The following is a 12,300-nucleotide window of genomic DNA, read 5'->3' on the forward strand; positions in this document are numbered from 1 at the left end:
GCATTGGGTGACAGCTTCATGGCCACGCTGGGGGCTGAACAGCAACTCAGCAAGAACGACTGAAGCTTGAACCCATCAGCTCGCTCTGGGGTAGGCTCAGCTTCTTACCGGTCGTTTTGGGGGTTTGGGCTGCCGAGAGCAGCTGCACCTCGGGGAAACTGACCCGGCCCAACCCCCTTTTCCCCCCCCCCCCGATGGCATTGCAGGTCCGTCCCCGTCCCCTCCCGGCGCTGCTCCCCGTGGATGCTGGAGCTGCCGCAGCGCCCAGGCATGGCTGAGGGCTGGCTGAGCCTGCGGGCGGCCGAGGGGCAGCAGGGCAGCATGGGGGACTCGAGCAACTTGGACGACAGCCTGACCAGCCTGCAGTGGCTGCAGGAGTTCTCCATCATCAACGCCAGCGTGGGCAAATCCTCCTCGTGCCCCAGCGGCCCCGATCCTCACGATTGCCACCACATCCCCGGCTTCGCCGCTCCGTGCTCGCCCCTGGCTGCCGACCCGGCGTGTATGGGGATGCCCCACACCCCCGGCAAACCCACCTCCTCCTCCACCTCGAGGTCGGCACACCCGGGTTTGCACGCACAGCCACCCGAGGACATCGACTACAAAACCAACCCGCACGTCAAGCCTCCCTACTCCTATGCCACTCTTATCTGCATGGCGATGGAAGCCAGCAAGAAGACCAAAATCACCCTCTCTGCCATCTACAAATGGATTACTGATAACTTCTGCTACTTCCGACACGCCGACCCCACCTGGCAGGTGGGTGCTTTGGGCTCTGAGGGTTTGGGATGTGGGGGGGGTGCGCCGTCGGGTGGAGGGGGGTTGGCTCCTGTGGGGTTTGTGGTTTGCTGTGGTGTGCACAGGGATGGAGGTACTGAGATGGGAGAGGGAGGAAGGATGAAGGGACAGGGATTGAGTGTGCAGGGATGGCGGAGGGAAGGAGCCATTACAGGGGAGAGCCCAGGGCCATTTTAGGAGCGGGGAGGTGCATGCTTGGCCCTGGCACGTGGATGTCTCTGTCCTCAGCTCCACCTTCCTGCAGCCCCCCTTAGAGCTCAGTGTGTGAAAACCCCAAATGAAGGCTCTGAGTGCTGAGGAGAGGGATGGGGTGGGCTCACGGGGTGATGCTGCACGTTGGATAAATCCCCCTTTGGGGAAGCTCAGAGCAGAAACGCTGCAGGTCTGCGAGCAGGGCAGAGGGGAGGTTGCTTCTCTTGGAGAGGCCAAGGAGACTCCATTGCTGTGATGAAATGTGAAGCCTCAGAGAGAGGCTGGGCTGTCCCATATCTCGAATGAACCCATCCTCAGAGGTAGGGGACAGCCCTCGGCAGTTCTAGGCACAGCTTGAACCTGGGGGTTTTTCCCAGCCCCTCCATCTCTGTGCCCTCCATGCAAGGTCACGTTGAGGCTTTCAGGATGCGGCAGGGCAGGGAGGACCTCCACAGATCCCAAAGAATTCCCACACCCAATCTACAGCACAGGGCAAAGACACTGCAAACCCCCCCAGGCTGCCCTCTGCCCACATCTCCAGCAGCTCCCAAAGCCCATTCCAGGGCAGGAAACTCCTTATCCTCCAGGATTGCACAACACCTGCATCCTCCTGGTGAGGACAGCACCTGGGACCCCCCAGATCCTCCCTGCACCCTCCTTATGGGGCCACCCCATAGAGCAGCACAGCTCTGGCAGATGGGAACATTGGGGCAGTGTGCATTGCTGGTGGGGGTCTTTTGGGGTGGAGCAGCACCGTGCCAGCATGTTGACTTCGCCCTGCAAGCTCCTGGCTGGCTAATCACCGTGGTTTTAATTAAATGTGTTTATTAAAAAAAAGAAAGAAAGAAGGGTTTTCAATCCTACCCCGCAGACATGCGGGGGGTTTGCAGGATTGTGGCAGGGAGGAATGATAAATATGTCCATGTAACGAGGGGTGGCCCGGCCTGAATGAGATGTGGGATGGGGAGGGGAGATGGGGAGCCCGGAATTCAGCCCACAAAGCTCTGACCCTTGTAAAATGTCATTAAATGGTAAACTTAGAATCTCTGCAGCCTGGAATGTTTGCGGGGATGTCTGTGATTCCCCTTCTTCCTTTATTTTTTTTTTCACTTTTCTCTTTTTTTTTTCCCTTTTTTTTTTCCTCCCTTTCTCTCTTTTTCTTCTTCCATTCTCTTTGTTTTCCTTTTTTCTTCCTTCTTCCTCTTTCTTTTTTTGCCCCTTTTCTCTTTTTTTTCCCCTTTCTTTCTTTTCGAGGCCGTTTTCTCCTCCCCTACCCCAACTCCCCTGTGAGCAGACAGCCTCGAAAGGTCATCCCACCCGTACTCCGGGGGGAGATGGATCTATTCCTGTGGGAGCTGAGTGCTTTGGAGGGGAGCCAGCGCGCCCAAGGAGCTCCAGCCCAGCACTGGGTTTTGTTGTGTGTGTGCCTATGTGTGTGTGTGTGTTTTTCAACAGCTCTGAGCATTCAAGCCTTGTTTTTCCTACTCGGCACTACGGATTATGGATGAATAAGCATAAAGATATCCAGGCAACATTAAAAAAAAAAAAAAAAAAAAAAAAAGCCCTCTACCATATCCAATCTCTTAATACGGTCTTGGCTTTGTGGAGCTCAACGCTGTGTTATTTACCCGATAACTGAGTTTCCTTTCTGATTATTCACATCACTCTAGGCACATTCAGGGCTTCAGAACAGCTCAACAGGAGCAGAAACTCCTCTTTTTCTTTTTTCCTTTTTTTTTTTTTCCAGCTGCTTTGAGCTGTGGCTGATGAAGATGTGGTGATTTCACACATCCTGGGCCAGGAGGCACCTCTTGGGGCAGATAGCCCAGGAAAGCTTTGCCCACCTCCCCTTGCCCTAGCAATTGGCACAGATGACCTTTGGGGGTACAGGGTTGGATGACGCCAACCCCATGGTGCTGCCATGCATTGCTGTGGGTTGAAATGCTCCATTTAAAATAGGGCCATGGTTGTGAGTCCCTCCTCACCCTCTGTGCAGAACTAGAGCTCCTAGGGTGGGTCTGGCCTGTTTCTCCCAGTGCTCAAACCCTGTGGCCCCACTTCACAGCCGAGGAGATTTTCCCAAATGCTTCCTGATGGCTGGCAAGTTCTGGTTCAAACCCTTGTCTTCTCCTGCTTCTTGGTTGGCTGGGAGGAAGGGAAATGACACTGGAAGCCCAAGGAGGGAAGTGTCTGTTGGGCATATGGTCTGGATGACGTGACAGCATCATTTCTGCCTTGCTTCCCCCCAGGATCCCAGCTGATGACGCGTAGCCATGCAGGAAGCAACGCTCAACCTCTCTCTTTTCTCTTTTGGGTGTAGAACTCCATCCGACACAACCTTTCCTTGAACAAGTGCTTCATCAAAGTGCCCCGTGAGAAGGACGAGCCGGGGAAAGGCGGCTTCTGGAAGATCGACCCTCAGTACGCCGACCGGCTGATGAACGGGGCTTTCAAGAAGCGGAGGATGCCCCCGGTGCAGATCCACCCAGCCTTCACCAACAGGGCCCAGCACCAAGCGTGCGGCGTCACCGGGCCGGCGCCTTCCAGCCGTGCCAACGGCAACGTCCTCAACGTCAACACGGAGTCCCAGCAGCTGCTGAAGGAGTTTGAAGAGGTCACCGGCGAGCAGAGCTGGGATGGGAAGAGCGGCCGCAAGCGCAAGCAGCCCTTACCCAAACGCACAGCCAAGGCGGCCCGGCTGCTCAACACAGCCCTGCTCACCCAGGAGGAGCAGACCGAGCTGGGCTCCCTGAAGGGCAACTTCGACTGGGAGGTCGTCTTTGACACCAACCTCAATGGAGATTTTGCCACGTTTGAGGAGCTGGAGCTCACGCCGCCCATCAGCCCCATTGAGCGTGAGGTTGACCTGGCGGGCCATGGATATCGCGACAATCCGCAGGAGTGGTGCATGGCCGGGTCCGAGCAGCCCCTCACCGAGCCCAACCCCAACAACCTGGACTTTGACGAGACCTTCATGGCCACCTCCTTCCTGCAGCACCCCTGGGATGAAGATGGCAATGATTTCCTGTCCAGCTCTGTCAGCATGGAGCAGCTCTTTGAGCTCGGTGACGCCTCGCTGCCTGCGGACGTCAATGAGTGGAGCGCTGCGGGAGCCTTTCTATAAGCAAAGGACCGAACCAAACCCACAAGGGCTTTGGGAGGATGCTCCCTTTGTGCTGCTGGAACTTGCAATGGACAATACTTGCTATGGACAGTCTCCCCCAGCAGCTTGATCAGCTTCGTGGTAGGGTTATTCATAGACATACCAATGGGGAGAACACAGTAACACAAAAATTGCTTGAAATATCTTCAAAGGACACACCAGAAGTCTGAGGTCCACGAGTTTCCTCAAGAGAAGAGATAAAACAGTACTTATTTTTTTACTTTTTAAGAAACAAAATGTAAATTACCACTTTTCTTTGCATGGAAATGGACACGGCATACAGTCCTCCTCTTCAGAACCAACAGACAAGATTCCTGGTGGCTTCGGACTCCGTAGACTACGTGCAATCTTCTCTCTCCTTCTTCTCTCTGTTCTTCTCTCTCTTTCTGTCTGGGTTCATTTGTAGGTGTAGCTAATTAGTTAGCAGGCAAATAGAGTCCCCTCTGGATTCTCCGAGTTCAACCTCCCTCCTGACTTGTGCCTGGGGAAGAAGGAAAGATCCGTAAATTCAGTCTGCCTCTTTAGGTGTTTTTATATAATCTATTATATATTATATATTCAAAGAAACCTATATTTTTAGCATTAGGACTTCTTTTCAGAGTGGGGTAGGGGAAATGTAGGTTGGGGGTTGTTTTGTACTTTGGCTTCTGTTAGTTGTTCTGCAAACCAAGACCTGCACGGTGGCTTTGATCAGCATTGGGTCACCCAACTCCGTGTCAATGTCAGCACCGTTCCTGCAGCCAAACTGTGCCGAAACTTGACCCAAAGCTCTTGGATTCCTCTGCTCCTCTTCCCCATGGGTGGTTTGGGTGATGTAGGTGCTGAGTAGGAGTAAGGAAAAGCTGTAGTACCAGTGCTGTGTGTCTTAGACTCGCAGAAAAAAAAAGAAACGGGAGATTGTAAAGGTTTTCTTTTTTGGTTGCAGAAGCTCTTAGGATTGTTGTTGTGAGTAACATAGCAGGAGTGTAGCTGTAGCACTAGAGTCAATAAACCAGCCTTAAAAAATAAAATGAGAAATGGCCTTGGTTTAATTTGCAATGGGCAATGGGGGGGTCGGGCACCAAGGCTTCCATACCCCACAGCTTCAGTGGGGCTGGGCCAGGAGCTGAAGCCCACGCAGCCTTGGGGCTGGTGGAGATGTATGTATTTGTATGGGTGATGCTCCTTTTCATCTGTTGTTTTTATATTTTCCTGGGTTGTGGCGAATGAATGCAAAGATACGTGTGCAATTATAACCTTTTTCATGGAGAGTTATTTACAAATTAAAAAGGAAAAGAAAAAATGGGGAAAAAAGAAGAAAAAAAAAGACTTTTGGTTCCTTGTTTCCTTCCAGCCCTGCCTGGCTGTGTCTGAGCCTCTCCCACGTGGGGCTCAGTATCTCACCATCCCAGTCCTGCTCTCCAGCCCTATGGGGGTTCAGCAATCCCCCATAGGAAAACTGAGGCACAAACCTCATGCATGGCACAACTTTCACATCAGGGGGCCCTGCTGACTTGGGGACACTGGGAGCTGCTCCCAAGCTCTGGTGTGTCCTTCTCTGCTCCTGGGGGGTGGTTGTCCCTGTTTCTTCCCATAGGAACACAAACAGGTTGTGAGCCCTCCTGGGTGCGGGGTGGTGAGAGGAGCTGCACAGCACTGCAGGAATAGACAAACCCTCGTGGGGCCAATTACACCGAGGAGCAGCTCAGGCTCTGCAAGAGCAGCAAAGCAGCTGCTGCAAAGCAAGCATTGGTGTGGGGGGGTCTGTGTGGGGAGGGTGGGGGGCTGGGACATGGAGCTCAGTGTTGGGGTGGACGGACTGGGGGGACCCACACCTGTATAATGGGATGGCGGGAGAAAAAGAGGCTTCTGCTCACCTTTGAGTACCCCTAAGGCAGCAATGTCCCCTCCAGACCCTCACTGGGGCTCAGAACCTCAGCTGGACCTGCTCCAGGACATCCCAGCTCCTGTGCCTTATGGACTGGATGGGCAGCGCAGCAGCAGTAGCAGTAGCAGCAGGTGCTCACAATCACAGCTGCTCTCAACCTGGGCAATCTTAGCCCAAAAGAAGGGCTGGGCTCACTGCTGGAGGTGGTCCTGCTTAGTGCTGAGAGGGCAGGGTGCGATTGAGTTGATGAGGCAGGGCTTGGGTCTCCTTTTGGCCTGGGGAGCATGAGCCCCCAAAGGAGAAATGAGGGGCTGGGGGTGGTCAGGTGCTGGGATGGGCTGGGAGGTGGTGGAGAACCACTGTGGGGGTGTTAAAGAGATACGAGGATCTCTTTGACTGAAGGACCTGCGTTAGCACTGGGATTTGGTCATGCTGATGGTTGGGCTGGGGGAGGTGGGATCCCACAGGCTGGAAAAAACCTTCCACGATTCTATGGCTGGAAATCTCAATAGCGCATCTCCTCCTGCCCCTCTCCCTATTGTCAGCACGTGGGCTCTGCTCTCTATTTCTCCTTTTTAAGAGTGTTATTAGCAGGGCTGGGAAAAGCCAGCAGCCCCTCGCTCCTATGGTTCACTGCTTCTTTTGCTGGCAAAAAGCCCACATTTCTGCTTCGCCCCCTGCAAAAAGCAGTGCCCCGGGCACCCACCCCATACAGGCACTGCCAGCAGCCAGCATTCCTGCCAGCCAGGAAAAAGGGTGAGCATAAAGCAGGCACCAGGAGAGGCCCCAAACAACCCCGTTTTGTTCAGCTCCTGAAAGCAGCGCCGCAAACTTGGACGTGGATCTCATGGGTTTTCCCCTCCCACCCAAGGGGTGGTTTTGGGGTTTGGGTGTCAGCCATGGGATGGGGACACGGTGCTCCTGCCCGCGGGTGGCACCGACCTGCCTGGGCATGCCATAAAGATGGGAAGTGCCCCACTCCCTGCTCTGCCCCATAACCTTTGGGTTGTTCAACCCGCAGCCATAAAGCCTCTATCGGTGGTTTCTCTTCTTCCCCTGCAACGCCCCTCATCCATCATCCACCCCACGGGCAAACGACGACACCTCAACCCAATCTCTGCTTTGCAGAGAAGGGGAAACATACACACAGCCCCTTCTTTTCTCTGCTTTTCTTGTGTCTTTCTTTCTCCTCCATTGAGCGCCGCGCTGGCACGGAGCCATGCTGGCAACAGCCGGCTTTCACTTGCTAATCATCCCAAATATTGAAAATCTACGCCTAGAATAAACAGCCCCAAGTTGGGGCCATCTCTGCGCTGTGTGGAAATGCAAATCCCACCGCCTTTTGTTTCCTTCTCCGGGTTCGGTGCTGGGGGTTTGGAGGAGGTCACAGCTCACAGGGTCCTTCCCTTCTCCCAGATTGGGTTTTATTATTATTATTATTATTATTTTCTTCCTCCTCGAGGAGTAGAATAAAAAATTAGCCTGTTTTAGGATCCCAGGCTGGGATGGGTTGGAGCTGTGCGGGGAGAAGGGGGAGGCAGGATGGAGGAGGGCAGGGGATGGACGCGCATTGCATAGCAATGAGAGAACCTCCAAAGTTTGGGAAAACAAATGTTTGGGAAAACCTAGGGGCTTAGGTGGGTGAGAGCTGGCAGGACCCTGCAGCGATGGGGTGGGGATGGCATGGGGCAGGAGGGAGGATGCAGAGAGCAGCAGGGCCAGGGGATGGCTTTGGGGGTTCCTGTGCTCCTGATTTGGGATGGGTTTACACCCAAAGGGATGGAGCTGTCAGAGCAAAGCCTGCAGGGGTAGAATGATGGGAAAGCTGTGCTAGGTCCTCAGTGGTTATACTTGGAGGGTTTGGGCTGGATATGGACCCACTCCTGCTCCGGGCTTCCCAGCCCTGGGTTGGGAGTTCTGTGGGGTCAGGAGGGCTCTGGGAAATGCAGCTCTGAAAACAGGGAAGGGGCAAAGCCCCCCGTCTGCTCTTCCAGCTGAAGCCTGTGGGACCAGCAGCGCCTGCCCAGTAGGGGTGAGTGCCATAATGGGGGAATTGAAGCCGTGATTTTGGACCTGAAGCTGACCACGTGCCAGGCTGTGCACAGAGAGGACAGCAGTGCCACCCCTCAGCGCTTCCAGCACGCCCTGCCTTGCCCCCCATCCCTGCTCCTCTGTGAAGCTGCTTTAGATCCCTTTGTGGTTTCGCAGGTCATGGGCTGCGCTGGGAGCTTTTGCACCCCAAAGCTGATCTTGGGCAGCGCTTTGCCACACACGTGGTCTTGCAGCCCTTTTACACACATCTTCATCTTTTCATCCATGTTTTTAGATCTTGCACAAGGGGTGCAGCCACCCCTCCTGCACCCTGGCACCACCCCAGCACAGCACAGCTCCCTGCATCGCTCTGTGCCCTGGGATGCCCGGTTGGGTTCAGTGGGCCATTGCCAGCAGCCGTTCCCCACGGCAGGGCTGGCACAATGGGGCAGGCTGAGGCTTGTCCAGCACTCCCCTGACTGCAGGCAATGGTCCCTGCGTCACGGCTGTCACGAGGAGACGTGGGGCTGTGCCCCTTCCTCCTCCTCCTCCAAGCATGCCCAAAGTGGGTGTGGGGGGGTCCTCCAAGCTGACTCACACTGTTGCAGCAGGAAAGTAGGGGCACATCCAGCCCCGGGGCGTTGGAAGCTTTGTCCCCACCACCTGTTTGGGGAAGGAGTGCCCCGCAGGGTGCAGCTCTGCAGGCCCTGCTCACCCACGGGTGCTACGGGTGCATGGGGTCTGAATAGCCAGGAGTCACAAGTGGGCTTAATGTGGAGGCGTGGGTCCAATGGGATGCTCCTATCCCATGCATGGGGTTGGGAGGGCACCAGCATTACGAGCAGCAGGTGTTAACCCAGGAATCACAAAGAATTTGGCCTGGCGTAGTGCTGGTGGGAGGCGTGCCAGCCTGGCAGCCAGGAGGAGCCATGGCTCTGCTCCCAAACAGCACTCGGTTTCTTTGGGCAGAGCCAGCGCTGGCAGCTTGCATCTGCATGGGGAGCCCCCCTGTTCTGAGGGGATGGGATGTTGGGGTGCAGTGAGGTGGCTGCTGGGGTGTAGGTGTCGATTTCCAGCCAGGGAATGAGGAGAGCAGCACGGGGATGCCATGCTCTGTCCCAGTAGCTTTTGGTTAGGAGACACATTAACAGGCAGGAATGTGCAAACAGCCAAAGGTCGGGGTAAGGCGTCTGCAAAGCCCACAGCACAGTGAGTGGAGGCAGAACCCCATGAGGGCAATGCAGGGGATCCCCGGGCACGGGGCTCCTCAGACCCCACTGATCACTGTGCCCTCCTCCTGCCGGGTGGCTCTTAGGGGTCACAGAACACATTCCAGTTGTGCGGATGGTTCTGGCTGCTGCCCCACACCTCCTCCTCAGCCCCATCGTGTGCGGGGCTGCCGACCCAGATGGCAAACACCCCCCGCCTTTCCCAGCAACGCAGCGTAGGGAGAAAATGAGCGTCGTCCCCATCCTGGCCCCAAAGCATGAAATACAGCACCATCAGTCTGTGCCAGGACTGATGCTCATAATGTGCACTGCCCCAGACCTGGCCCAGAACCTCCTCTCCTCTCCTTAGGTTGAGAACTGAAGGGCTTTGGTATGTGAGATGGGACGCTGCGGTGGTCCCTGAGCTTGGCTGGAGGAGGGGTTCTGCACCCCATCCCCATCCACAACGGCAGCACTAAGTAAACAGTGCTGGGGGAACCTCGTTAATTCTGATCATTCATTTACAAAAAGCCATTTAGAGCCGGCTATGCAGGCAGCTATCAGAGCACTGGGGAAGATTTCCCAGCAGGACCTTAATTCCCTCTGCAAATAAAGCCGGAGGTAAGGAGAGCACAGCTTGTGTCTGTGCCATGGCAGTGGATGGGGTTGTGGGGGGACTTCTGGGGCCAACCCTTAGGGACTGATCCCCACCAGCCTACAATGAGCCAAGGGCTGAGCTCTGCTGCTTCATCTTGTTTTGTTTTGTTTTAGGGACTCAGCCAACAGCTGCGGTGCAGCTCTGGGGCAATCGCTGCCATGCTGCACCCCTTGGCATTGTCCTGCCCTGGGGTGTCAGTGATGCACTGGGAGGACTGGGGAGCTGCAGCAGTTCACACGTGGGCATGGCTCTCCTGCATGCTAAGAACCACCATGAGACATCATGGCTCAGAGCAAAGCTGGTAGGGCTTGAGACAACTGTTGCCAGAGAGGCAAAGCCCTTTGGTGGGTTTGGTTCCTTCTCACCCCATTCAAGCTCACCCCAGCAGCAGTCGGGTGCACCCACGCTCTGTGGGCAGGCAGGATTCATTTCTGCAATGGAACTCTTCCTGGGGTGGGTAGCACTGAGGCAATATGAGGGGACAGCAAGTCCTTGCTCTGAGGGCTGCTCTTAATTGACTGTACCTGGATGTCATCAAGATTACACCTTTCGTGGGGTGAACTTTGCTTCTACACAGGCAGCTGGGAGGGATGTGCCATGGGGGTCAGCACAGAGCACACAAAGCAAAGCAAGGTGCTTCCTGCCTCACTGCCCCCAGCTGCACATCAGGTCCTTTCTCTCCTTAGCAGCATTTTGGGAGCCCAGCACCCCAAACCTGCTGTCCACCAAGCAAAATGACCATCACATCCCCATGGGAGCAGCAGCCACTTCCTTGTGTCTGCAGCACCAAAAACTCCCATTGCTGAACAACAGGGCTGTGATGTCATCCGAACTTTGTGTCCAAACAGCCCAAAGCCATCGGGTTCTGATCAGATCCCTACCTCCAGTTTTGGAGCAGCACAGCAGCTTTGCTCGGTGCCAAATGGACTCATCAGCACTCTCGTTAGCACACCGCAGCCCCAACCATGCACTGCGCCAACTCGGCCATTGGTGACACCCTGCCAGGGAGAAAAAGGAGCAGGGGGGAAGCGGCATTCCTCCATCCACTGCTGAGTCATTGCCTTTCATCCTCCGCAGCGGCAGCTTCGGCGCGGAAAGCGATTGTTGGAGGGGTGGGAAGGCGGCTGTGAGCGGCGGGACGGCAGCAGCAGCCGGCGGGACGGGGTGCAACCTGTGCTGTTTTTTGTTTCAGGAGAGGCCAAGGGTGGTTTGGGGTGTGCACGCACCTGGGACGTGTCGCAGTGCTCACATCCCCATCTGTCCGGTGTCACTTTGGGGGTGTGGGTGCACACGGCTCAGTGACGTGCCCTTAGAATTGAGGGAGTGTGCGATTACAGAAATGGTGTGGATTGGCAGAAAAGAAAAATAATCGTTTCCAAATGCAGCCGTGCTCAACCCAGACAGTTCAATTCTCAGGGATGCAGTGCTTGTTAGCAGATGTCCCCACTAACCCCGGTGGGCAAGCACAGCCGGGCTGTGTCACACGCAGAAAATACACTGCCCTTCCTGTCGGCCAGTACACAGCTGTCTGCAGCATGATAAGGTGCATCATAAAATGCACCCGTTGTTGAATGAAAGAGACCCATTGGCCTGTCTCCATTCCTTTCCTAAGCACAGGGTGGGCTGACAAGGGGAAGATAGATGGGGACACAGCGGTCCCCCCGATAGCAGCAGGCTGCACGAGGTTGGGGGTCTGATTTGTGGCACGCACAGAGCAGCATCTGACATCAGCAGAGCCAGCTGCAGCTGGTGGCAAGGTCACACTGGGGCACTTCCCTGCTGTGCATCGCCTTCCTGCAGTGGGTGCAGCACCTTTCTGGCAGCAAACAGTGCCAGGACACATTGAGCTGCTGCATTTCCTCCTTCCGTGGGCAGCTTCTGTGCATGAGCCCAGTGCAGTGTGACAGCGCAGAGGGGAAGGTGGGACATGTTCATCGCTCTGTACTGGCACTGGTGAAGTTGCACCTCGAGCGTTGTGTTCAGTGTTGGGTCCCTCCCTACAAGAAAGGCATTGAGGTACTGGAGTGTGTTCAGAGATACACAGCAGAGCTACGGGGGGTTTGGAGCACGAATCTTATGGGGAGCAGCTGAGGGAATGGGATGGGTCAGAGGCCAGAGGCCAGGAGGCAGATGAGCCTGGCTGCCACAGCCCTCCTGCAGGACCACCAACACTGGTTTCCCACCAGGTGGCCTTTGGGACCCCCTCGTGTCTTTTAGGGCCGTCGCTGACATTGGGGTCACTCTGTACATCCCAGCAGAGAAAGGGTGCCACAGTAGGACGCACCACACCCTTCCCAAAATGGCGGCGCAGACAGTACGCCACACCCAAGGTGGCTGCCGATATTTCTTTTGCGCATGCGCCTTACATCCCCGCCAGCCGCAT

At 55.5% G+C, this 12,300-nt stretch overlaps 1 protein-coding gene across 1 annotated transcript; it reads left to right on the forward strand.

The window, feature by feature from the left end:
- The first annotated feature begins 243 nt into the window (after positions 1-243).
- FOXJ1 (forkhead box J1) lies at positions 244-4,114 on the forward strand. Its single transcript, XM_042833422.1, has 2 exons — positions 244-759; positions 3,311-4,114. Exons 1-2 carry the CDS (start codon positions 244-246, stop codon positions 4,112-4,114), a joined length of 1,320 nt encoding a protein of 439 aa, XP_042689356.1.
- The last annotated feature ends 8,186 nt before the right edge of the window (positions 4,115-12,300 follow it).

The sequence above is a fragment of the Centrocercus urophasianus genome, unplaced genomic scaffold (assembly GCF_019232065.1).
Source record: "Centrocercus urophasianus isolate 14NV4802_14NV808 unplaced genomic scaffold, USGS_Curo_1.0 seq_41, whole genome shotgun sequence".
Taxonomy (NCBI): domain Eukaryota; kingdom Metazoa; phylum Chordata; class Aves; order Galliformes; family Phasianidae; genus Centrocercus; species Centrocercus urophasianus.